This window comes from Sminthopsis crassicaudata, chromosome 5 (genome assembly GCF_048593235.1).
Source record: "Sminthopsis crassicaudata isolate SCR6 chromosome 5, ASM4859323v1, whole genome shotgun sequence".
Taxonomy (NCBI): Eukaryota; Metazoa; Chordata; class Mammalia; order Dasyuromorphia; family Dasyuridae; genus Sminthopsis; species Sminthopsis crassicaudata.
In genome coordinates, this window is record NC_133621.1 from 227,773,969 (window position 1) to 227,792,942 (window position 18,974).

Below are 18,974 nucleotides of genomic sequence, written 5' to 3' on the forward strand. Positions count from 1 at the left end.
TGTGTGTGTGTGTGTGTGTGTGTGTGTGTGTGTGTGTGTGTAGAGCAAGGGAGTGGTATCAGGAGTTGGGATAGTGGACTATGGCTGGGAGAAAAAGGGTCACCATTGAGGAGCAGAGCTGTAGGATTAGGGGGAAAAGCACAGAAGGCAATTGTAACAGGTTTTCACTCATTAAGGCAATCCCATCCTTATTCTTTCCCAATCACAGAGTTTACCTGTATCTTCAGGGACAATTTTACAATGAATAGAGTCAAAAAGGGAAGTTTATTGTTGGGAGGAAGAAGAAGAAAAGACAACATCTTCACCCACTCATACCCCAATCACCTCCCAGTTCATTCACGTTTCCTTATGCTCTCAAGACTTTCCAAGTTTTTTTTTCCAAGTTTCTTTAACAGTAGAGAAGTCTAGAGTGGGCAGAGCCCTGTATCTGAAACCTGGAGTAGAGGAAGGATCTTTATTTCAATCTGGCTGTCGGCATGTCTTCTGTATGTCTTCCACTGGCACCTGATGGCAGGTTTTGTGTATTCCAGCTGTTTTTGTTTTGTTTTGTTTTGTTTTGTTTTGTTTTGTTTTGTTTTTGCCAGGAGAGGTATTTGGAATTGTACTGCCTTGGTTCCAGGGGATGGGGCTGAGACTCTAGGAAGTATAATCCCAGGACTAGACATTGGCTGGAGGAACATAAGCAGCATGTTGACCTTTAGATATGACAGGACCAGGATCGTGGGGTAACCAATCCCCAGAAGGTCATCTGTGTGAAAGAGAGGAGATTATGAGCAAGGGCCCTAAGGAGGAAGGGTGGGGGAGAATTCCTTCCATCCTGAAGTGGATTTAAGCTGAGACCCCTTCCCCAATATCAAATCCAGTTCTAAATATATGAGCTTAGAGAGAAAGGAGTTCCATTGGCCTGAAAGCCAGTGTACGTGAGTAGGGAAAGGATTAGAGGGAAGTGGGGAAGTCAAGGCATTGTAGGAGTGGGGAAAATAAACTGGGGCCTTGTCATTCACCTAGAACAACAAGTTATATTTGGGAAAATCTGAGAGCCTTGGCCTGGGAAGGGAAGGAGGAGAAGGAGAGAAAGAATTACAGAAGGGCTTCCTTACCTGGGGCAGTGGACATTGTTTCCGGGCGTACCATTCCTGACAGTACAAGCTGACCATTATTCCTTGGCCCAGGAAAAGCATAGTCCATAGAAGGACATTCCATACAGGCCCACTGTGCTTGTCATGCATCATAAAGTTAAGCATTGCTAGAAAGAAGAGATTAGATGGATCTGGAATTCCATTTCCCTGACCATTCCTCAACCAGTTGGCCCTCTTTCCTCCTTGCCTTCAATGTCTCTCCCAGGTATCCCAGCTCATCCTTGGGAATTGCCCCTCCCAAGTTACCACCCTAATCGTGTCTCTCTAACTCCTCAAGAACTGTGCTCCCTTCTTGGCCCCTAGGCATTATCAAAACTCCCTGACACAGAGGTATATGATACCCCTCAACAACTCCTAGATACCATCTCCCCAAACTGTTAAAAAAAAAAAATCCAAGTGCTCATGGATTATTTGTTGTCTAGGGGAAGAGAGGGAGAAAATTTTGGAATACAAGACTTTGCAAGAGTGAATGATGAAAACTGTATATTTTGAAAATAAAAAGCTATTATTAAAAAACAAACAAGAAAAGAAGTTCTTGTGCTTCCTTATGCCCCATCTACCTTTTTCTTGTCTTACCAGAGGGAAAGAACTCATCTCATTTCCCTTCTCTTTTCCCAATGCTAGGAAGAAGTAAGGTTAAGGATTCTTAGCCAAGACGTGTTTCATTTAGCATGGAGAGGCTAAATGGCACAGTGGAGAGAGCAGCGGGTCTAGAGTCAGGAAGACTCATCTTCCTGAGTCTAAAAGTGGTCTCAGACATTTACTAATTGTGTGAACCTGGCTAAGTCGCTTAACCCTGATTTCCTCAGTTTCCTCACTATAACTGATAATAAGTCAAGAGAGAAGCCTTCAAATGCCAATAGACAGCATCTGAGGATACCAAGGGACCACATAGAGACCAATTAAAACCAAAGCAAAGTAAGTGACAAGTTCCTTCTCATATACCAATCAAATATTAGTGACTTTTTTTACATTTATGTGCAAATTCTTTATACATAAGTTAACTCCATGTGTGTTCCTACTTATTTTTGTTGGTATATGACCACTTGTGGAAGGGTGTTCCCCTAGGAATATGGGTGGGGTCTTGCCACTTCTCTTACTATTCTTTATAATGTGTTTTTTGTACCAGTAGAGCATCTGGAGTTGAGGAGACCTGAGTTCAAATTTAACTTCAGATACTTCCTATCTGTGTGACCCTAGGCGAATCAGTTAACCTCAGTTTGCCTCAGTTTCCTCATTTGTAAAATGGGGATAAAGCATAGCACCTCTCTCTTTTGTTTAATTTGCTGAGGCAATTGGGTTAAGTGACTTGCCCAAAGTCACACAGCTAGGAAGTGTTAAATGTCTGAGGTCACATTTGAACTCCTGACTTCAGGGCTGGTGCTCTATCCACTGTGCAACCTAATGGCCCCCACCTATCTCTTAAGAGTTATTGTAAGGATCAAATGTACACTTCAATGCTGTATGAAGATGTATTTTGATGGAAGTGGATATCTTCAACATAAAGAAGATCCAACTCATTTCCAGTTGATCAATGATGGACAGAAACAACTACACCCAGAGAAGGAACACTGGGAAGTGAATGTAAATTGTTAGCACTACTGTCTATCTACCCAGGTTACTTATACCTTTGGAATCTAATACTTAATGTGCAACAAGAAAATTGTATTTACACACATATATTGTATCTAGATTATATTGTAACACATGTAAAATGTATGGGATTGCCTGTCATCAAGGGGAGGGAATAGAGGGAGGGAGGGGATAATTTGGAAAAATGAATACAAGGGATAATGTTATAAAAAAAATTACTCATGCATATATACTGTCAAAAATTATAAATAAAATTTAAAAAAAATAAAACAATTAGCTTTCACACCTAAAAAAAAAAAAAGAGATGATATCTCTAAAAATGCAAGTTCCATCATCTTGTTACCACGCTTTGCTGTTTCAGATTGTGATTAGTTTTAAAATATGTGTATATGTGTGTGTGTGTGTGTGTGTGTGTGTGTGTGTGTGTGTGTGAGTTCATGCATGGGTGCAATTGGGATTAAATGATCTACACAGGTTTTGAGGCTGGATTTGAACTCAGCCTTTCAATTCCAGAGATGGTGCTCTATCCACTACACCACCTAGCTGCCCCTCATGCTTCATTTTTAAGGGACCCTTGTGTCCAATAATACCAGGAGGACTTCAGGTACAAAGCTGAGAACTCTTTCCTCTGCATTTCTGGTGTTCCTGTCCCTCTGCATCCCCTCCATCATGGGGCAAGGATGTCACACAGAAAATCAGAGGGACTAACTAGCCCTGGCCAATGACAGGGACTCTGCCTACCTCCAATGAGGAAGAGAATCAACATTACAGGGTAGAAGAATCCCAGAACAAAGCAGAAGATGTACTCGTGGACAATAGCGGAGACCAGGAACACACTGAGCATGGCTGGACCTCGTGCCTTGACACCTAGGAGCTAGACAGGGAGAGAAGGTGGAGGAGTGAGTCCATCAGGCAGTATTCTGAGCCCTGTCCCGCTGAAGCCTTCCTAAGGAAGCCAGGAGGCAAAAGGGACAGGGTTTCAAGGACTGAAGAAGAGAGAGGCATCAGACACTGTCGGAAGAACCCAGTTTTCTGATATTGATTAACTATGTGGACTTAAACAATAATATTTCTTCTGGTCTCAGTTTATTCAACTCAAAAATCAAGAGGTTCGATTAGCACTAGGATTCATGAACTTCCCCTTTAAAATTTTATAACTATTTAAATATGATGGATTTCTTATTTTTATTTCCTCCGTAACTCTATATTTTATTTTATGCATTTAAAAACATTATACAACATATTAATAACAGGTTTGTTTTTCTTGCCTTCTCATTAGATGGAGATTAGGTGGGTTGAGGAAGAGAATTTGGAGCTAAAAATAAAAGAATAAAAAACTCTGCTTAAAAAATAAATTTGAAAAAAATATTCTATGAGAATGGCTCAGAGCAGCTAGATGGCATTGTGGACAGAACACTAAAGTCAAGAGGACCTGAGTTCAAATATGACCTCAGACACTTAAGTTTACTAGTTGTGTGACCATAGGCAAGTTACTTAATCCAAATTGCTTTTCAAAAAGAAAAAGAAAAAAAAATTAGAGGAATCCATAGGCTTCCCTAGCCTGCCGAAGGAGTCTGAGGAGCAACAACAACAACAAAAAAAGGGCTAAGAACTACACTAGATGATGTCTAAGATGCCAATTTTCAATAGTCTCAGGTCTTTCCAATTCCAGAAACTTGTAAGAGAAGGAATAATACTGGAAATGATGCATAGGAGGCAGAAAATTATGAGGTCTACGGTGGGGAAGTGGCCACTGGCCAGGAACCTAGCCAAATTTTTGTGTAAGGAACTGGGAAGAGGGAAGGGGAACATAAGGTGCAGTTCTGCCTTAGTTCCTTCATTTGTAAAATTAAGTTCTTAAAAGATTTGTGTGGAAGTCCTTAAAAAAAGGTTCGATGGCTTTCTTTCCACTTCTGATCTTGAATCTGTTCTAAAACTGAGTGAGGGATGATGGGTCAGGGAGAGAGGTGGGCTGAAGAATAAAATGCTGGATAAATAATAGCAAAGGAAAGGGAAGTTAGAAAGCTCCAGGGATTTTCCAGCAATTAATTTTGAGGAGAGGAGCAAGTTGAGACAAGGCTGGGAGGAGGTTATAGGATATGAACCCTAAAATGGAAGGGATTTCATAAGCTGTCTGTGGCACCTTCTCATTTACAGATGAAGTCTACAGGATCTGGGAAGGCTAAGTAATTTAAACTAAGAAGGCTAATCTGATTTCTTTAATATTTACAGGGAAACCTTATTGACTAGGGACATGGAGACTTGTCCCAGAAGGTCTGAGAGTTCTGGGGAGTAAAAGTGGTCTTAGGGCTTCATCTTACCCGAAGTCCATCCTGGTAGATGTAGCTGTAGAGCCAGTCATGGACCACCACATTCCAGGTCCGATAGTAGTTAGAGAAGGATGTTGAGTTCCACCAATCCTGCGGTTGGAAAAGCAGGGGTCAAGGGTTGGGCTGTTTAATACTGACCAGAGAGTTCCTGTCACCTATGACTCTGTCATAGTTCTCCCCAGTCCCAACAAGACCACATGGATTTTCCCAAAGGTTGTGAAATGGGCAAAACCTCACCTTTTCTGGAGATGCCAACTTAAGGAAGTAAGTACCTTTCAGCATTCCTAGTTCCTTATCCAAATTTAACCTTAGAAAAGGAGCTGATAATTGTATAAATATGTATACATATATTGGATTTAACATATATTTTAACATGTGTAGCATGTATTGTATTACCTGCCATCTAGGGGACAGGGTGGAGGGAAGGAGGGGAAAATTTGGAACAAAAAGTTTTGCAAAGATTAATATTGAAAAATTATCCATGGAGATCTTTTGAAAATAAAAAGCTTTGGAGAAGCTAGGTGGCATAGTGAATAAAGTACCAGCCCTGGAGTTAAGAAGGACCTGAGTTTGAATTTGACCTCAGACACGTAGCACTTTCTGGCTGTGTGACCTTGGGCAAGTCACTTAACCCCAATTGCCTCAACCAAAAAAAAAAAGAAAAGAAAAAGAAAAAGCTTTAATTAAAAAAAAAATTAGAATAAAGGGGAAAAAAGGATCTGATATCAAAGCATGCTATTTTTTACTTTCTATATTATTTTTCATCCTTTTTTTCTTCTTTGGGTCTGTGTCTTCTTTTACATAACAAATATGATAATATGTTCTGCATAACTGAACATGTATAATGTATAGCAAATTGCTTACTGTCTTAGGGAGGGAGAGGTGAAAGGAAGAGAAAAAATTGGGAAACTAAATTTTTTAAATGAATATTGTTAAAAATTTTCTTTACCAATTGATAAAAAATAATATTTTATTTTTCCTCATTACATGTAAAGAAAATTTTTACAACCACTGTATCCTTTTTAAAAGTGGTACAGTGGATGTAGTTTGGGGCCTGGAAGTCAGGAAGCTTCATCTTTCTGAATTCAAATCCAGTCTCAAATACTTACTAGCTGTGTGACCCTGCACAAGGCTACACAAGGACCTTGTTTGCCTCAGTTTCCTTATCTGTAAAATGAGCTGGAGAAGGAAATGGAAAACCATTCCAGTATCTCTGCCAAGAAAACCCCGATAGGGGTCACAATGAGTTGAACACAATTTAATAACAGCAATTGGGGGAAAGTCTCATAATAGCGAGAGAATGATTCTCTCTGTGTGTCTTTATCTCTGTGTGTGTGTGTGTTTCTTTGTCTCTGTCTCTGTCTCCATTGATTTGTATATATGTCTGAAATTTCTTCCAGAGAAGCTGTTTGTAACTTGGTCTTAGGCATGGGATATATTAGGTTTGCCTGGAAAGCTAAGAGGTTAAGGGTATCTGTCAGCTGACACAGCTGGTATGTGTCAGAGACAAGCCTTGAACTGTGGGCTTTCTGATTTGTGAAATTTGTCCAAGCAGCTTAACAATAGTCCTGGTAGATGTAAAAAGCATTACCAAGGAAAGATTTTTTTGAGAGAGAGGAACATTCCCAATTCCTGACATCATGCCCCTGGGAGATCACCTATTTTATTTATTGGTGAAGTTTTCCCTTTTCCCTTCATTTCTACTTCCCTCTGCCCTTCTTCCTACTTACCCTGTAGAACATTCGGTCTGCAAACCGTAGCATCTCTGCAAAGGCATTGAGCCAGCAATGAAGAAAGGCAAAGAATATGAGCAATAGCATGAAGATACCTAGGGATGATGGCAGGAGATTAGAACAGCCTCTTCCTCCCTTCTCCCTCCATCTTTTGAGGTTAAATCTTGTTCTACCCAGTCACAGTCTCTATCTCTGTCTCTGTCTCAGTCTGTGTGTGAGTGTGTGTGTGTGTGTGTCTCCCCTTCTAGGACTCTTGCTTTCCCCTTTTTGTGAAAGCTTTTTCCTTTAGTGTCTCATGCCCCAAATTATCTTCTTAGTTTTAAGAATTGTTACTAGCTGCTCATATTCTCCCACTCCCCTCTAGCCACTAAGCCAAGAGAAGCATCCTGTATCCTGCATCCCATTTTGCTTCCAGTCTCCAGGAGGGACCCACCGGGCAATGTGGCATGCATGATAGAGAGCACCAGGGCTCGGGTACTGAAGGGCTCACGGCTCATGTTGTCAAAGACAGGAACACAAAGGCGACCGAGTATGAAACAGGCGTAGAACAGACACCCCAGGACCTGGGGAAAGGATGGAGGCACAGGACACCGTTGGCAAGTATTTTCTGCATCCACCCATCCTGCATATCTTATCTCATCTGGACCCCTAGCTTCTGAATCCTTCTCCTTGAACCCCCACCTTGTTTGTGCCCAAAGTCTCTACCAGACCTTTCCCCACCCCTCTAGTACCTCTCCTTCCCCCCCCCAACAACAGATTACTTCCCTCCCACCACCTCCATCACTTCCCATCCTCTGACCTGGGCAAAGTTCTTGGCCACATAATTCCACCTGATATGGGTTGTCCTGGAGCAGTAATTTGGGTTGTGTCACAGTCTCCCCAAGAAGTCTTACTTTTGAACCCTTGGAGTCCCTTTCCCTCAGTTGCTTAATTACCCCCCCTCAGGTGGGGGAATACCTAAGAGAAAGGGATCTGGGATGTCTGGTGCCTTCAGATGGAAGGAGGGATCCAGAGCTTCAGGGCAGGGTCAAGGATCCCAGGGAGAAAGGGAAAGCAGAAAGATAGGGTTGTAGGTGGGTTGGGCATTCAGGGTAGGACAGAAAGCTCTCACCTGGGATAATTCTCTCTATACATGAGTGTGGGGCAGAAGAGGAAGTAGAGGTAGCTGGAGAAACTGGGAGCTTGGGTTTTCTCACCTATAGAGATGATGGAGACAAGGGCAAAGTGAAGAAGGAGGAAGGGTCTAGGTAATAATAATAATAATAATAATAATAATAATAATTAATAATAATAATTAATAATAAAAATAATAGGGAAATGTAGAGAAGGACCAGATTCTGACTGGAGTTGAGTAAGGAGAGTAAGGACACAAGGAATGAGAGGAGGATCTAGAGGGAGATGATGGTTTTAAGGGAAGAATATAAGAAATAAAATCTGTTCCAAGCCAACTAGGAGCAGGCAATCTTATTTTTCATGACCTTACTCAGAGGTACTTTATCTCTTGAGGTCAGGTCTTACCCCACCCAAGGCAGTCTTCTGTCAGGTTTCCTATCCTTCTTCCTTTTATAGGAAACCTATCTCACTCATCTCACACTGTTATCTCCCTAACAATTCTGATTGTGTCATTCTTTCCTCAAAAGCCTTCTGGAGTCTGTGTTACCATGGTCTATTCCAGGGGAAAGAATGGTGGGTGAAAAAAATCTAAGTCAAGGTGGAGGAGGAGCAACAAAGACCAGTGTCTGTGTTAAGGTCTGTCATCTTTGCCTGGGAAGAGCTGATTGTGGTAAGGAATGAGAAGGATGGGGCAGGAGTTTTAGGGAAATAGGGTGCAGGGGGGCTGAAGAGTTGATACACTTATCAGAGGATTCACCTCCTTTAGCATGGAAGATCGAAGGTGTGGCTTCTCTCAAGAAGGAGTAACTTTTCATCAAGAACCGAACCTGAGTAAGAGTTGGGAGAGAATCGTATTAGATTAAAACTGGAAAGGGATGTTAGAGCTTGAGATCAACAAATATTTACTAAACACCTAATGTATACCAGGCTCTGTGCTAGATACAGTGGATTTACATAGCACTGTTTATAACCATCTGATCTTTACAACAATGCTGGGAAGTAGATAGTAGGAATATTCCCATTTTGCAGATGAGGAAATTGAGGGGAAAGGAGTTACAAAAGGAATTAGTGGTTCAACAAAATTAGGACACAGGTTTTATGATATCCAGTTTAGTGCACTTGGGATTGGGGAGATTGCATGGGGAATAGTACTTTCTGGTAGTAAATATCAGTGTTAAAAGCTCTTTGCATGCTCTACTTTCAGCCCCCCAATCTTTGTAGCCCCCAATCTTCTTTTCAACCTATTTAAACATTACTCCTCTTTATTAAGTCTGGCCAGATTGACTTTCTTGCTGTTACTCATTCAGGACAATCCATCATCATCTCTGGCTCTTTGTACTTGCAAGCACTGCCACTGTACCTCAGTCCCTCAGAAACTCCTTGTTTTCTTTTATGTGAAATCTTTTCTGAACCTCACAGCTACTGTTGCCTTCTACTTTCAAAAAACTAATCTTGACTTATTTTGTATGTAACTATTTGTATACATATTTCTACCCCTTCTTTCCACTCCATGTAAGCTCCTTGAGGAAAAGGCACTGTTTGGCCCAACACTTAGGACAGTCCTTAGAAAATAGAATTGCTATTTAATAAATAATGATTGATTAATATTGACTCAAAACCAGGTTTATTCTGCCTCATGGCACTTAAAACATTGGGGAGGTGGGGAGGACAAGGGGTAGGGTTTTCCCTAGTTCTACCTAATCATTCAGTAGGCAGCCTCCAGTATCCCTTGACTAGTTGAACTTCCTCTGAGTTGATTTCTTTGAAAGAGACTTGAATCTGACCCTGCCTTCATTATTCTTCCTCTTCTTTCTCAAGGTTGGTCCATCCCTTGCAGACTTAATTGTTTCTGTGGAAACTTCCCATCCACAGCAGTTTTCCCCCTCCACTTTCCAGGTTCGGCCCCTACCTGCTCAAAGACTAGAACACAGCGGGAGGCAGGAGACAGCTGGTACTTCAGGACCACATGGACTGGGAGGGCACACAACACCAAAGCTTGAAAGGCTAGAAGCCCTGCTCCCAGTCCTGCCCCTATATACCAGGTCCCCTGGCCCCTGCGTCTAGCCCATAGCCGAAGAGCCTGGTATGGGGCTAGGAGCGTGCATAGAAACATGGGCAGCCAGGTCATCAAGGCCAGGGGCAGCTGTCCGAAGCTGAAGATCAGGAGGTCAAACTCCAGCATTAACCTTGGGATAGAAAGAAGAGATACAGGGAGGGTAGACTTGCCAACTGCCATTCTTGATTTTCTCCTTTCCATGTTACCCCAACAGAACCTGGACCTCAAATATACCTTTCAACTTCCCCCATCATCCTGATCCAACTTGGACTACATGAAAACATGTGTGTTTCATAGCCCCACTCTCCCCAAGTGCTGTTGATTATTCTGATTTATCCCATATATAGCTTCTTTGTGCATAGTTGTTTGCATAGTGCTACCCCCATTAGATTGTAAACTCCTAGAGGGCAAAGGACTGTCTCTTGAATTTCTTTGACTTACACTTAGAAAATTAACAAATGCCTGTGGACAGATTAACTTAAATAGGGTCTTTTGGGGGAGACGGAATTTGGGACATTTTAGAAATGATCCCCTTCTATACACCCCCTATCTTGATATAGATGTTCCTAATGATACCAAATATAAAGCTTTTAGGTCTGCTGTTTTCCTTATACTAACCCTTTAATGAAAGTATTATCATACCCATTTGAGAAATTTATATTTAAGTGGGTTTTCCTCTCATTTTTTTCTTTTTGATCTGATTTTTCTTGTGTAGCATGATAAATGTGGAAATATCTTTAGAAGAATCGCACATGTTTTATATTGGATTGCTTGCTATATCTAGGGGAGGGGGCAGGTTGGGAAGGAAGGGAGAAAAATTTGGAACACATGATTTTGCAAGGGTGAATGTTGAAAACTATCTTTACATATATTTTGAAAATAAAAAGCTATTATAAAAAAAGAATTGCACATGTTTAACTTTTATTGGATTGCTTGCTGTCTAGGGGAAGGGAGAGATGGGGAGGGAGGGAGAAAAATGACAAGTCAAAAAAGTCAAACAACAAGTGTCTAGGATGGAATTTTAAGCCAAACCTCCTATGTCAATTGCATTTCCCACCCAAGCCATCTTTCTCAAGATTTTGGGTTTTACCTACTCCTTTCTCCTACCTAATTAGCCCTTGCATTTTCTCTTCAGGAATAACTCATAGAAAACTTGAAAACAGAATGGGACACATCTGGGGGGTGGAACTGCTTAAGGAAAGATTAAAATGCTTGGTCTTGAGATGGAGAAGGGCTGTTATCATAGTATAGGTTGTGGTACCTAGGACACTCATACCTTCCTTCATCAATGAAGTCAATGGCCAGCGTGCTGATGATGAAGACACATAGTCCCGCAATGAACATATGATAAATGGTTCGAAAATGCTGAACTTCCATCAACTCACTGGAAGGACCAGAGTTGGATGAGATTAAGGGGTTCAATCATTGGTCTGTCCAAACATCTTTCTGACTCGATCATATTTCATCTTGCTATTCCTTCCTCCCCTTCCTCTCCTGGCAGATGTACGGGAAAATCAAGACCTAGAGCATCTTCCCTGCTCCACCCATGTCCAGAGGTCAGGACTTCTGATTTCCATCTGCACTCATCCCTTCCCCTGCTAAGTACTGCCCTGACCCCTGACTCACTCAAGTAGTGACTTGCGGTGGATGAAAACTTTCCGTCTCTCCAGATTTGATTCCCGGGCTCTGAATGGAGATGGGGAACAGAGAAATTCCGAAGAACAGGAGTGGTGCCAGGGCACAGAAGGAAGAAGACTTAGGAGGCATTTCTTGCCAAGATGGGGTAAAGGGCTGGTGGGATGTTTAATGTTCCAGAGCGAGAGGGCTTCTGTTGCCCACCTTCCGGTCCTTACCTTTTTGGGGATTCCTGAGAGGCTGAGGTCCAGCCCTGAGGTGGGTGGGACTGCACAGCTTCCCACATGGCCCGATCAAACAGCTCATTCAGCTGCTGGTGGGCTTGCTCCAGCAACTCTGCTTTCACCGCCTGCAGGACTTAGAGCCAAAGTAAAACAGCCCAACCAGATTTCTTCATTTCTTAGTGTTGGATCTTCACTGACTACTGATTCCTTATACCATCATGCTGGATCTCCATCCTTGCCTCCTCCTTTCCCTCTCCACCCCCAACACTTTTTTGACCAAACTCTAGGCTTATTTGACCCCATCTCCTTATTAACCTTTGACCCATGATTGATTTTTTAAATCCAAAACAAGACCTTCCCCTCTAACCTAGTCTTCATCATTTCCCTTACCTCAGGGCCTGTCCAACTGGACCTCTGACTCTGGGGCCTTATCTCTGACCTATAACCCAGCCTCACTCACCTTCATATGCCTTGTCAGTTGTACCAGGTCAGGAACCCCATGTTCTTTGGTACTTTCTAGGAGAGAAAGAGGCCATTGGCCACATACAAAAAGTAGGAAGTATCTGGGCTATGTTGTCTTTGACCCAGACCCATCTACACTGAGACTTTTTAGAATACAGATTCTTATGTTCCTTCTTCTCTCTCTCTCATTGCCCACCTCCTCAAGCTTCTCTTCCATAGGCATTCAAGGCCAGCATCAAAGATGAGATCAGACTAATTGGGCAAAGATTGCAATATTAGATAATTTCTTCTCTCAGGCAAAGTCTGGAATTATAGGATTCACTTAGAACCTCCTGTTCTTCCAGAGCAGTAGAAAAGACTGACCTTCATAAGGCCTTTTCAACAACACATTGTCCGACCTTTCCCTGGGCTGCCCCCACGTCCTGTCCCTGACGGGTCTTCTTGTACTCTCTTGAGACTCACCACTGAGGGGGGAGATGTTCTCTTGTTTCTCTTCCAGCCCCTCTCTCCTCCGAAGCCGGGCCCCTGCTGGCTCCATGATGTGTGTGAACAAACAACCAGCTCCCCTCACAGCACCTGCCCCAATCAGCGTCCCGGCACTGTGTGACCAATACGGACTAAAGTCCTCTCTGGAGGAAGGGGCCTGTTAGGCCCCTGATAAGTTATCTTATGAGGATGAGGGTTCCTAAGAATGAACTTTGCCCCTGTCAAAGGGATCTAGGAGTCCACCCCCTACCTCCAGTTCAGCTTCCTGTCTCCTAATTCCCCCCGCCCCTCTATATGCCATCCACTGACTATGGTAGTGACTGTTGGTAGTGCAGGGCTCTGCCTATCTAAAGCCTTTATCAATCTGATGTTCTCTCGGCTGCCTCCCACACAGAAGATTGAAGGTCAAGAAAAGATGGGAAGCACGTTTGCAGCACCAATAGGATGTCGTCTCCTTGCTGACTCATGGAACCCCAGAGATACCTGCTCTCTCTCCCTAGTTCTGTGGCACTAAAAATACCAAAGAGGATACAAATAATTGGAAAATGTCTAGGAAAGAGATTATTCCCCCATTCCCAACCCAAGCAAGTTAAAAGAAGCTACCTAGCTTCTTTTTAACCACCTGCTAGGTCCCTGTGGGTTCACATCCTACTTTCCCTGAGATAAACCTGGAGGAATAAAACTGCTTTTATTGTTTCTTCTGTGAAAATGGGAGTAGGGATTGGGGGAGGTGGTTCTGGAGATTAACTATTAACTTTTCTCTTTCTCCATGGTGTTCAGAGATCAGCGTCAGGGACAAAGTCCTCAAAGAAGGATAGGGGACATGACAAAAGGCAGATAGATATTCCTCCCTCTGCATTGGGGATGGGATGGGATTGGTCTGGAACATTATCAATCAAAGGACTTCTAAATGTCTCAAGAAGGATAGAGAATAGGCAACAAGAAAAGTCTAATGCTCAAGAAATGGGAGCAGAGCTGAACTGAAGAAAGAATGAGCCAAGGGCTATAAGTATGTGTGTGAGGAGGAGTCGGGCAGGGGAAGGAGATAATCACACATAATAGACACCAAGACCCCAGTTCAGCTTTATTAACAATCCAACCCAACACCAATAGTCTTCCCAATTATCATGTAGTTGAGTCACTGACACACATACAGCTTGAGAAAAAACTGGGGGGAGATGCTGGGGGCAGGGGGCAGGGGAACCCAGGGCTCTTCTTCCTGGAGTTGTTCATCACAATAAATAGCCCATGATGGTGCCCCCCAGACCAGCTCCATCAGGGGCCCCAGATGCTCTTCCCTGCCTCTGCTTTAACCACTGGAGTCAGAAAGACAAAGGGAGTTTGCATCCGATTCAGTGGGGCCGGTCAGGGGTTGTCCCATTCGGGTTACACACCAACATGGTCCCCTGCGCAGCCCTTGAGATGACCGGCACTGGATAGAGACACAGAGTTAGAAGTGAATGGATCTCAGCTTTCACAGGGGGGCTGACAAAAGATTGTCAAGTCAATGGGGTGGGGAAGTTGGATTTGGGGAAGGAGATGCTGGATACCTAGCTTATGTATTTATTTATATATTTCTCTTTCTCTCTCTCCTCTCTCTCTCTTCTTTATCTCCCCTCTCTCTCTTCCTTTTCTCTTTCTCTCTCTGTCTCTTTCTGTCTGTCTCTCTGTCTCCCTTCTCTCTGTCTGTCTCTCTCTCCTGTCTCTCTCCCCCTTATTTCTCTCCCTCTCCTTTCTTTCTCTCTTCCCTATCTCTTCACTTTCTTTCTCTCTGTCTGTCTCTGTCTCTCTCCCTATCTCTCTTATTTTCTCTTTCTCCTATCTCCTCTACTTATTTGATAAGCTCCTTGGAAATAGCCGCTGTACCTTGTGCTTTTGTCATATGCCCCTAGTGTTTAATGCCAGTAATAGGAGCTCCATAAATGTCTGTGAGCTAATTGAAGGACATGGGGAAGGGGATGAAAGTGCATCCTCACCTGCCGCTTCCGGTAGAAGCCTTTGTGGTCACAGTTGGGCACATAAAGAGTCCGGGCCCCACGGTAGACCTCAGCCTGGAGCTGCTGTAACACTGTCTCTAGATGGCGGCGGCATGGGCCCTGGGGGAATATGGATGGTGTGGTGGTGGGAAGACAAGAGGATTTTTAGAACTGGATTAAATCTCAGAGGCCATATACCCAACTCTTCCCTGACATCCCTGGGTAGGAGGGTAGCTGCAGACTCAGCTTCCCTCCATCTTTTCTGTGATACATCATTCTGGAGTGGTCCTTACCAATAAAGAGAGAATTAGCCAAACAAGCCTCTGGAAAGAAGCTTACCTCTATACTTGAAGCTTAACCCATTATGAGTTAAAGGACTGGGCCTCTCTGAGCTGACAGTGATCCATGGAACCCCCCCCTTAAGAGGCAGATTCAGGGATGTTTGTTCCCAAGGTCTTTCTATCTTTCCATCATTATTTCCCTCCCCTTTCCCCCACAGGTTTGCCCTCAACACATCCCACTCTTTGCCAGCCCTATTGCCCACCATCTCGCTGTCTTGTCCACCCCCAGGACTGGCTCGGGAAGTAGTGGAGGGGGTGCCCTTCTCTCGACTGCCACGGTTCGCATCCTGGTGTTGGGAGCCCCCTGGATTGGGCTTGGTTCCCTTGGGATTCTCCCCTGTGGACAGACATGGTGGAGAGTGAGGAAGGAGAACTGTCATCGGATGGGAGATGACAGGAGGCCCCTTCTCCAAGACTTGGAAAAGAGATGAAGACCCCCTAATCTTCAGCTTTTTGCTAAGTGAGAAGATTAGAAAGGCTTTGGGTTGAGTTGTAGAGAGCCCAAGTTTTGGGATCAGAAATACTGAGTCCTAATAGCTCTCTGTGTTTTCATTTTCATTTCTTCTTTTGTCAGATGGTGCTTGATATTATTTGCCTTACTTACCTTATTAGGCTGCAGTGAGGAGGAAGCAGATGTAAACAGATTTCGAAAACTGTAAAGTGATATTAAAGATGTGAGAATTTGTTCTTCGGCTTGGATGTGTGACATACTGAGGAAGTTCACTAGCTCTCATTTGTTAGTGGGCATTCTGCAAATGGCCAGAAGGGGGAATCCCAAGCTCAGGAACTCATGGGATGCAGCGGGGGAGAGAGGAGGGGTCAGCAGGGACAGAAAAGGAATGTGTGTCCCCTTCCTGACCCTGCTTGTGACTCACCCCTACCCCTCCCGGTGCCAGAGATTTGGTTTCACTGAGAGAAATCCAGCAGGGGGTGGAGGAGGGGTCCCTGTTGGATCTCTTTTTGGTCCCTTAACTCGGTCCCGGAGGTGGAAGGAGGGTGTGGTAAGCTAGGATGGAGAGAGTGGGGAAGATTAGGAAGGAGTGTGGGCAGTGCCTTGTGAGCTGTTCACTTACTTCTCACCACTGGGAAGGGTCCAGGCGAGGGAGTTGGTGGGAAGAGACTTGTGGGATGCGGGATAGGATGCCCATTGGGCAGCAGAGGACAAAGAGAGTAATAATCAGTTCTATCTCCTCACTAGCCCTATAAGGTCTATGTCCCTCTTGCCCCAAAAGCAAAACCTGACCTTTCCTCCATCTCTTTGTGACCAGTGAGAAAGTCTCTTGTGCAACATTATCTCTTTCTATTTCCACCAGCTTTAATCTATAACTCTTTCTTTGTAAATCCCAAAGTTCTTGAACTGTGTAACACTGGTGTTTGGCAAACAGTAACCTACCTTTCTACTTCCCTGGTATCCAAATATACCACACGACTAATCTCAATCCAAGTCATGCAGTCGATCCTGGGTTGAGGCTGGACATCCTAGACCTAACCAATTTCTATGATGAAGTGACTGTAAGCTTTGTCCCAACGCCCATGATAAGCTCATATATATTGGGGAGAGGTGAGGGTTTCCTATCTTCTTCTCCACCACTTTTTGGGGAAGAATCCTTCTATTCCACCCCCTGACTCAACCTAGTGATACCTCTGCCCATATCCTTTCCCTGGTGTTTTCTTCTAAACCTTTTCCTTTGACGTCCTTTCAGGACCTAGCAATCCCCTAATGTCCCTCTAAATTCTGCCTCAGCTCTGCCTTCTTCATAATCGGTGCCCCCTCCCTTCCTCTTCTAAACTTTACTCACACTCATTTACTTGGAGCCTGGCACTGACCTCCTTTGCCGCTTCTTGAGTGAGATGCTCCATAATCTGACACTGGTCATTTCCACTGACTCTTTCCCAGTCTGGAATTCTCTCCCTCCTCCTGCCTACCTCCTGACATCCCCAGTTTTCTTTAAATTTTGGTTAAAATCTCCCTTCTACAAGAAACCTTTCTCCCTCCTGCTTAATGCTAGTACCTTCTCTCTGTTGATCATCTCCAATCTATACTATTTCTATTTTGTTTGTATGTGGTTGTTTTCATGTTGTCTTCCCATTAGACTGAAAGCTTTGGGAGAATAGGTTTTTTTGTTTTTTGTTTTTTTGTTTGTTTGTTTGTTTGTTTTGCCTTTCTTTGTATCTCCAACACTTAGCACCTGGCATTTAGAAAGCATTTTAAAAATGTTTCTAGCCTGGCTGACCTTCTCTGTCCAGTGCTATTAGGGAGGGCTAACAGGATCTGCAGGCTGGGTTTATTCTCCATGCCATTTCCAAATGTGTTTCCCTGGGTGCTAGAAATATAGAGATTGCTATCCTAATTCTTCTTTTTTCCCCCCTCCCCCCCTCTCCCCATACCAAGGGTGACTGACTGCTCGGGAATAAGGGAAGAAAAACATTTACAAATATATTGGGGATTTTTTGTGTGCCTAGCTCCATCCCAGAGAAGTGGAATCTAGGAAGCAGGAATTTTCGCCCCTTCCCTGATTGCCGAGTCTTGAGCAAAAAGAGCTTGGCATAGTGAGCTGGGATATTGTAATTAGACTCCCTACTCTGCCTGCCACCTCAGTGAAACAAGAGGAAAGGAATAAGAAGGTTTGTGAATCTAAAAAGGCATTGTAAAACCGTGGATAAAAAGTTTTGGAGTTCAGTCATGGAAGACCTGGATTCAGATTCCTTATCTTGCACTTACTGGCTATCTGACTGGGCAAGTCACCATTTTTTTTTTTTTTTTTTTTTGGCAGGATGTGTAAGTAGGGGGTGTTTCTGGCAGCTTCCCAATACTTGGGAATTCTGACAGTAGGAGTTCCCTCAAGATAAATAAATAAAAATCCTGCATGTATTCCAAAATCTCTCCTGGGCCCCCAACTCAGATTCCACAATCTCCCTCATGGGGACAAGGGGTAATAAAATATAGGTAATGGTAATACCGTGTGGGACTCTGCCTCCCCTAGTTGTAACCTACACCTCTGCCCACCACTTCAGCTTTATCTCCCTAGAGGCTCCCCTTTGTACTTAACCTGGGAAGAAGGAGCGCTGCTTGGTAGAAGAGAAGGACCAGGGATGGGTGCAAAAACAATGAATGAGGGGGTAGAGTTGGGGAGGGGCGCAGACTCCCAGTTCCGAGGGAGGCCCACTCCTCTGGGAACTGGGCTCACCCAGGCACCTGGAAGGAACTTTGGAACTCACCTGATGGCCCCCTGGACCTTCGGCAGCGACCCCGGCCAAGCAGCAGTGCTCGGAGTGGTGTCTCATCTTCTTCAGGGGGATGGCATTGTAGCCCTGGGCCACAGTTAGGGGTGTAGACCCCGCATGGTTCCCCCTCCCGCCTGACGCACCCTCCATTCTCTGCACACCCTTCTGGCTGCGGCTGGACCCCTTCCTCCTCCTCCAAGCAGCCCGCAGGGCAGCCTGCCGGCGCCCCCTGCCCACAGTCTGGACACCGTGCCGAGGTACCCAGGCGGGCACCCAGAAGCAGGGACAGCAGCAGCAACAAGAGCCCGCGGGGGGTCATGGCCTGGTTTTCCACCCCTTCCCACCCTCCTGGAGCAGTCGGAGAGCATCTGCAGGCGCCCGCAGCCCCTCTGCCTTAAGTAACCCGCCAGCCCTGGGCCGGCCCCTTTAAGAGCCAGGTGAAGGGGGGGGGGCAGGGGCATCCCCCAAACTGGGTGGAACTCCAGAGGGCCCCACCCCCACCTGAGTATTCCCTCCTCCCTCTTCTCATTGTTTATTTCCCAAATTGTCTTTTTTTTCTTTTTTTTTTTTGCTTTGTTCCTGGGAATCTCGCCCGGAATTTGGGAACCGGGCAGCTGGTTGGGGGAGTGGGAGGAGGGTGTGGGGGAAGGGGAGGCGGGGA

At 44.4% G+C, this 18,974-nt stretch overlaps 2 protein-coding genes across 3 annotated transcripts; both read right to left on the reverse strand.

Moving 5' to 3' along the window:
• Positions 1 to 533: 533 nt before the first annotated feature.
• SOAT2 (sterol O-acyltransferase 2) lies at positions 534 to 13,102 on the reverse strand. 2 transcript variants are annotated; one of them, XM_074270276.1, is made up of 15 exons: positions 12,748 to 13,102; positions 12,284 to 12,339; positions 11,818 to 11,948; positions 11,591 to 11,650; positions 11,241 to 11,348; positions 9,818 to 10,094; positions 8,666 to 8,735; positions 7,907 to 7,991; positions 7,595 to 7,640; positions 7,229 to 7,358; positions 6,793 to 6,890; positions 5,054 to 5,152; positions 3,474 to 3,606; positions 1,101 to 1,246; positions 534 to 748 (listed from the first exon to the last, which is right to left on the reverse strand). In XM_074270276.1, exons 1-15 carry the CDS (start codon positions 12,821 to 12,823, stop codon positions 698 to 700), a joined length of 1,566 nt encoding a protein of 521 aa, XP_074126377.1. In that variant the 5' UTR covers positions 12,824 to 13,102; the 3' UTR covers positions 534 to 697. The 2 variants fall into 2 exon arrangements, with proteins under 2 accessions (XP_074126377.1, XP_074126378.1); XM_074270277.1 differs by lacking the exon at positions 11,591 to 11,650 and having other exon boundaries at positions 12,748 to 12,929.
• Positions 13,103 to 13,830: 728 nt separating this feature from the next.
• IGFBP6 (insulin like growth factor binding protein 6) lies at positions 13,831 to 18,732 on the reverse strand. Its single transcript, XM_074270278.1, has 4 exons — positions 18,308 to 18,732; positions 15,292 to 15,425; positions 14,748 to 14,867; positions 13,831 to 14,203 (listed from the first exon to the last, which is right to left on the reverse strand). Exons 1-4 carry the CDS (start codon positions 18,630 to 18,632, stop codon positions 14,081 to 14,083), a joined length of 702 nt encoding a protein of 233 aa, XP_074126379.1. The 5' UTR covers positions 18,633 to 18,732; the 3' UTR covers positions 13,831 to 14,080.
• Positions 18,733 to 18,974: the final 242 nt, after the last annotated feature.

Bases quoted from the DNA above. Each gene is read 5' to 3' on its own strand.
- SOAT2 (XM_074270276.1), bottom strand. From the start codon at position 12,823: ATGGAGCCAGCAGGGGCCCGGCTTCGGAGGAGAGAGGGGCTGGAAGAG. The intron at 10,095-11,240 runs GTATGAGTGTCC...TTCTATCCCAAG, and splicing joins GACTTCATTGATGAAGGAAG to GTTAATGCTGGAGTTTGACC. The intron at 7,992-8,665 runs GTGAATCCTCTG...TCATCTCTATAG, and splicing joins GATCTTCCATGCTAAAGGAG to GTGAGAAAACCCAAGCTCCC.
- IGFBP6 (XM_074270278.1), bottom strand. From the start codon at position 18,632: ATGACCCCCCGCGGGCTCTTGTTGCTGCTGCTGTCCCTGCTTCTGGGT. The intron at 14,868-15,291 runs GTGGGCAATAGG...ATATTCCCCCAG, and splicing joins GTGGACAAGACAGCGAGATG to GGCCCATGCCGCCGCCATCT. The intron at 14,204-14,747 runs GTGAGGATGCAC...GTCTCTATCCAG, and splicing joins GCTTCTACCGGAAGCGGCAG to TGCCGGTCATCTCAAGGGCT.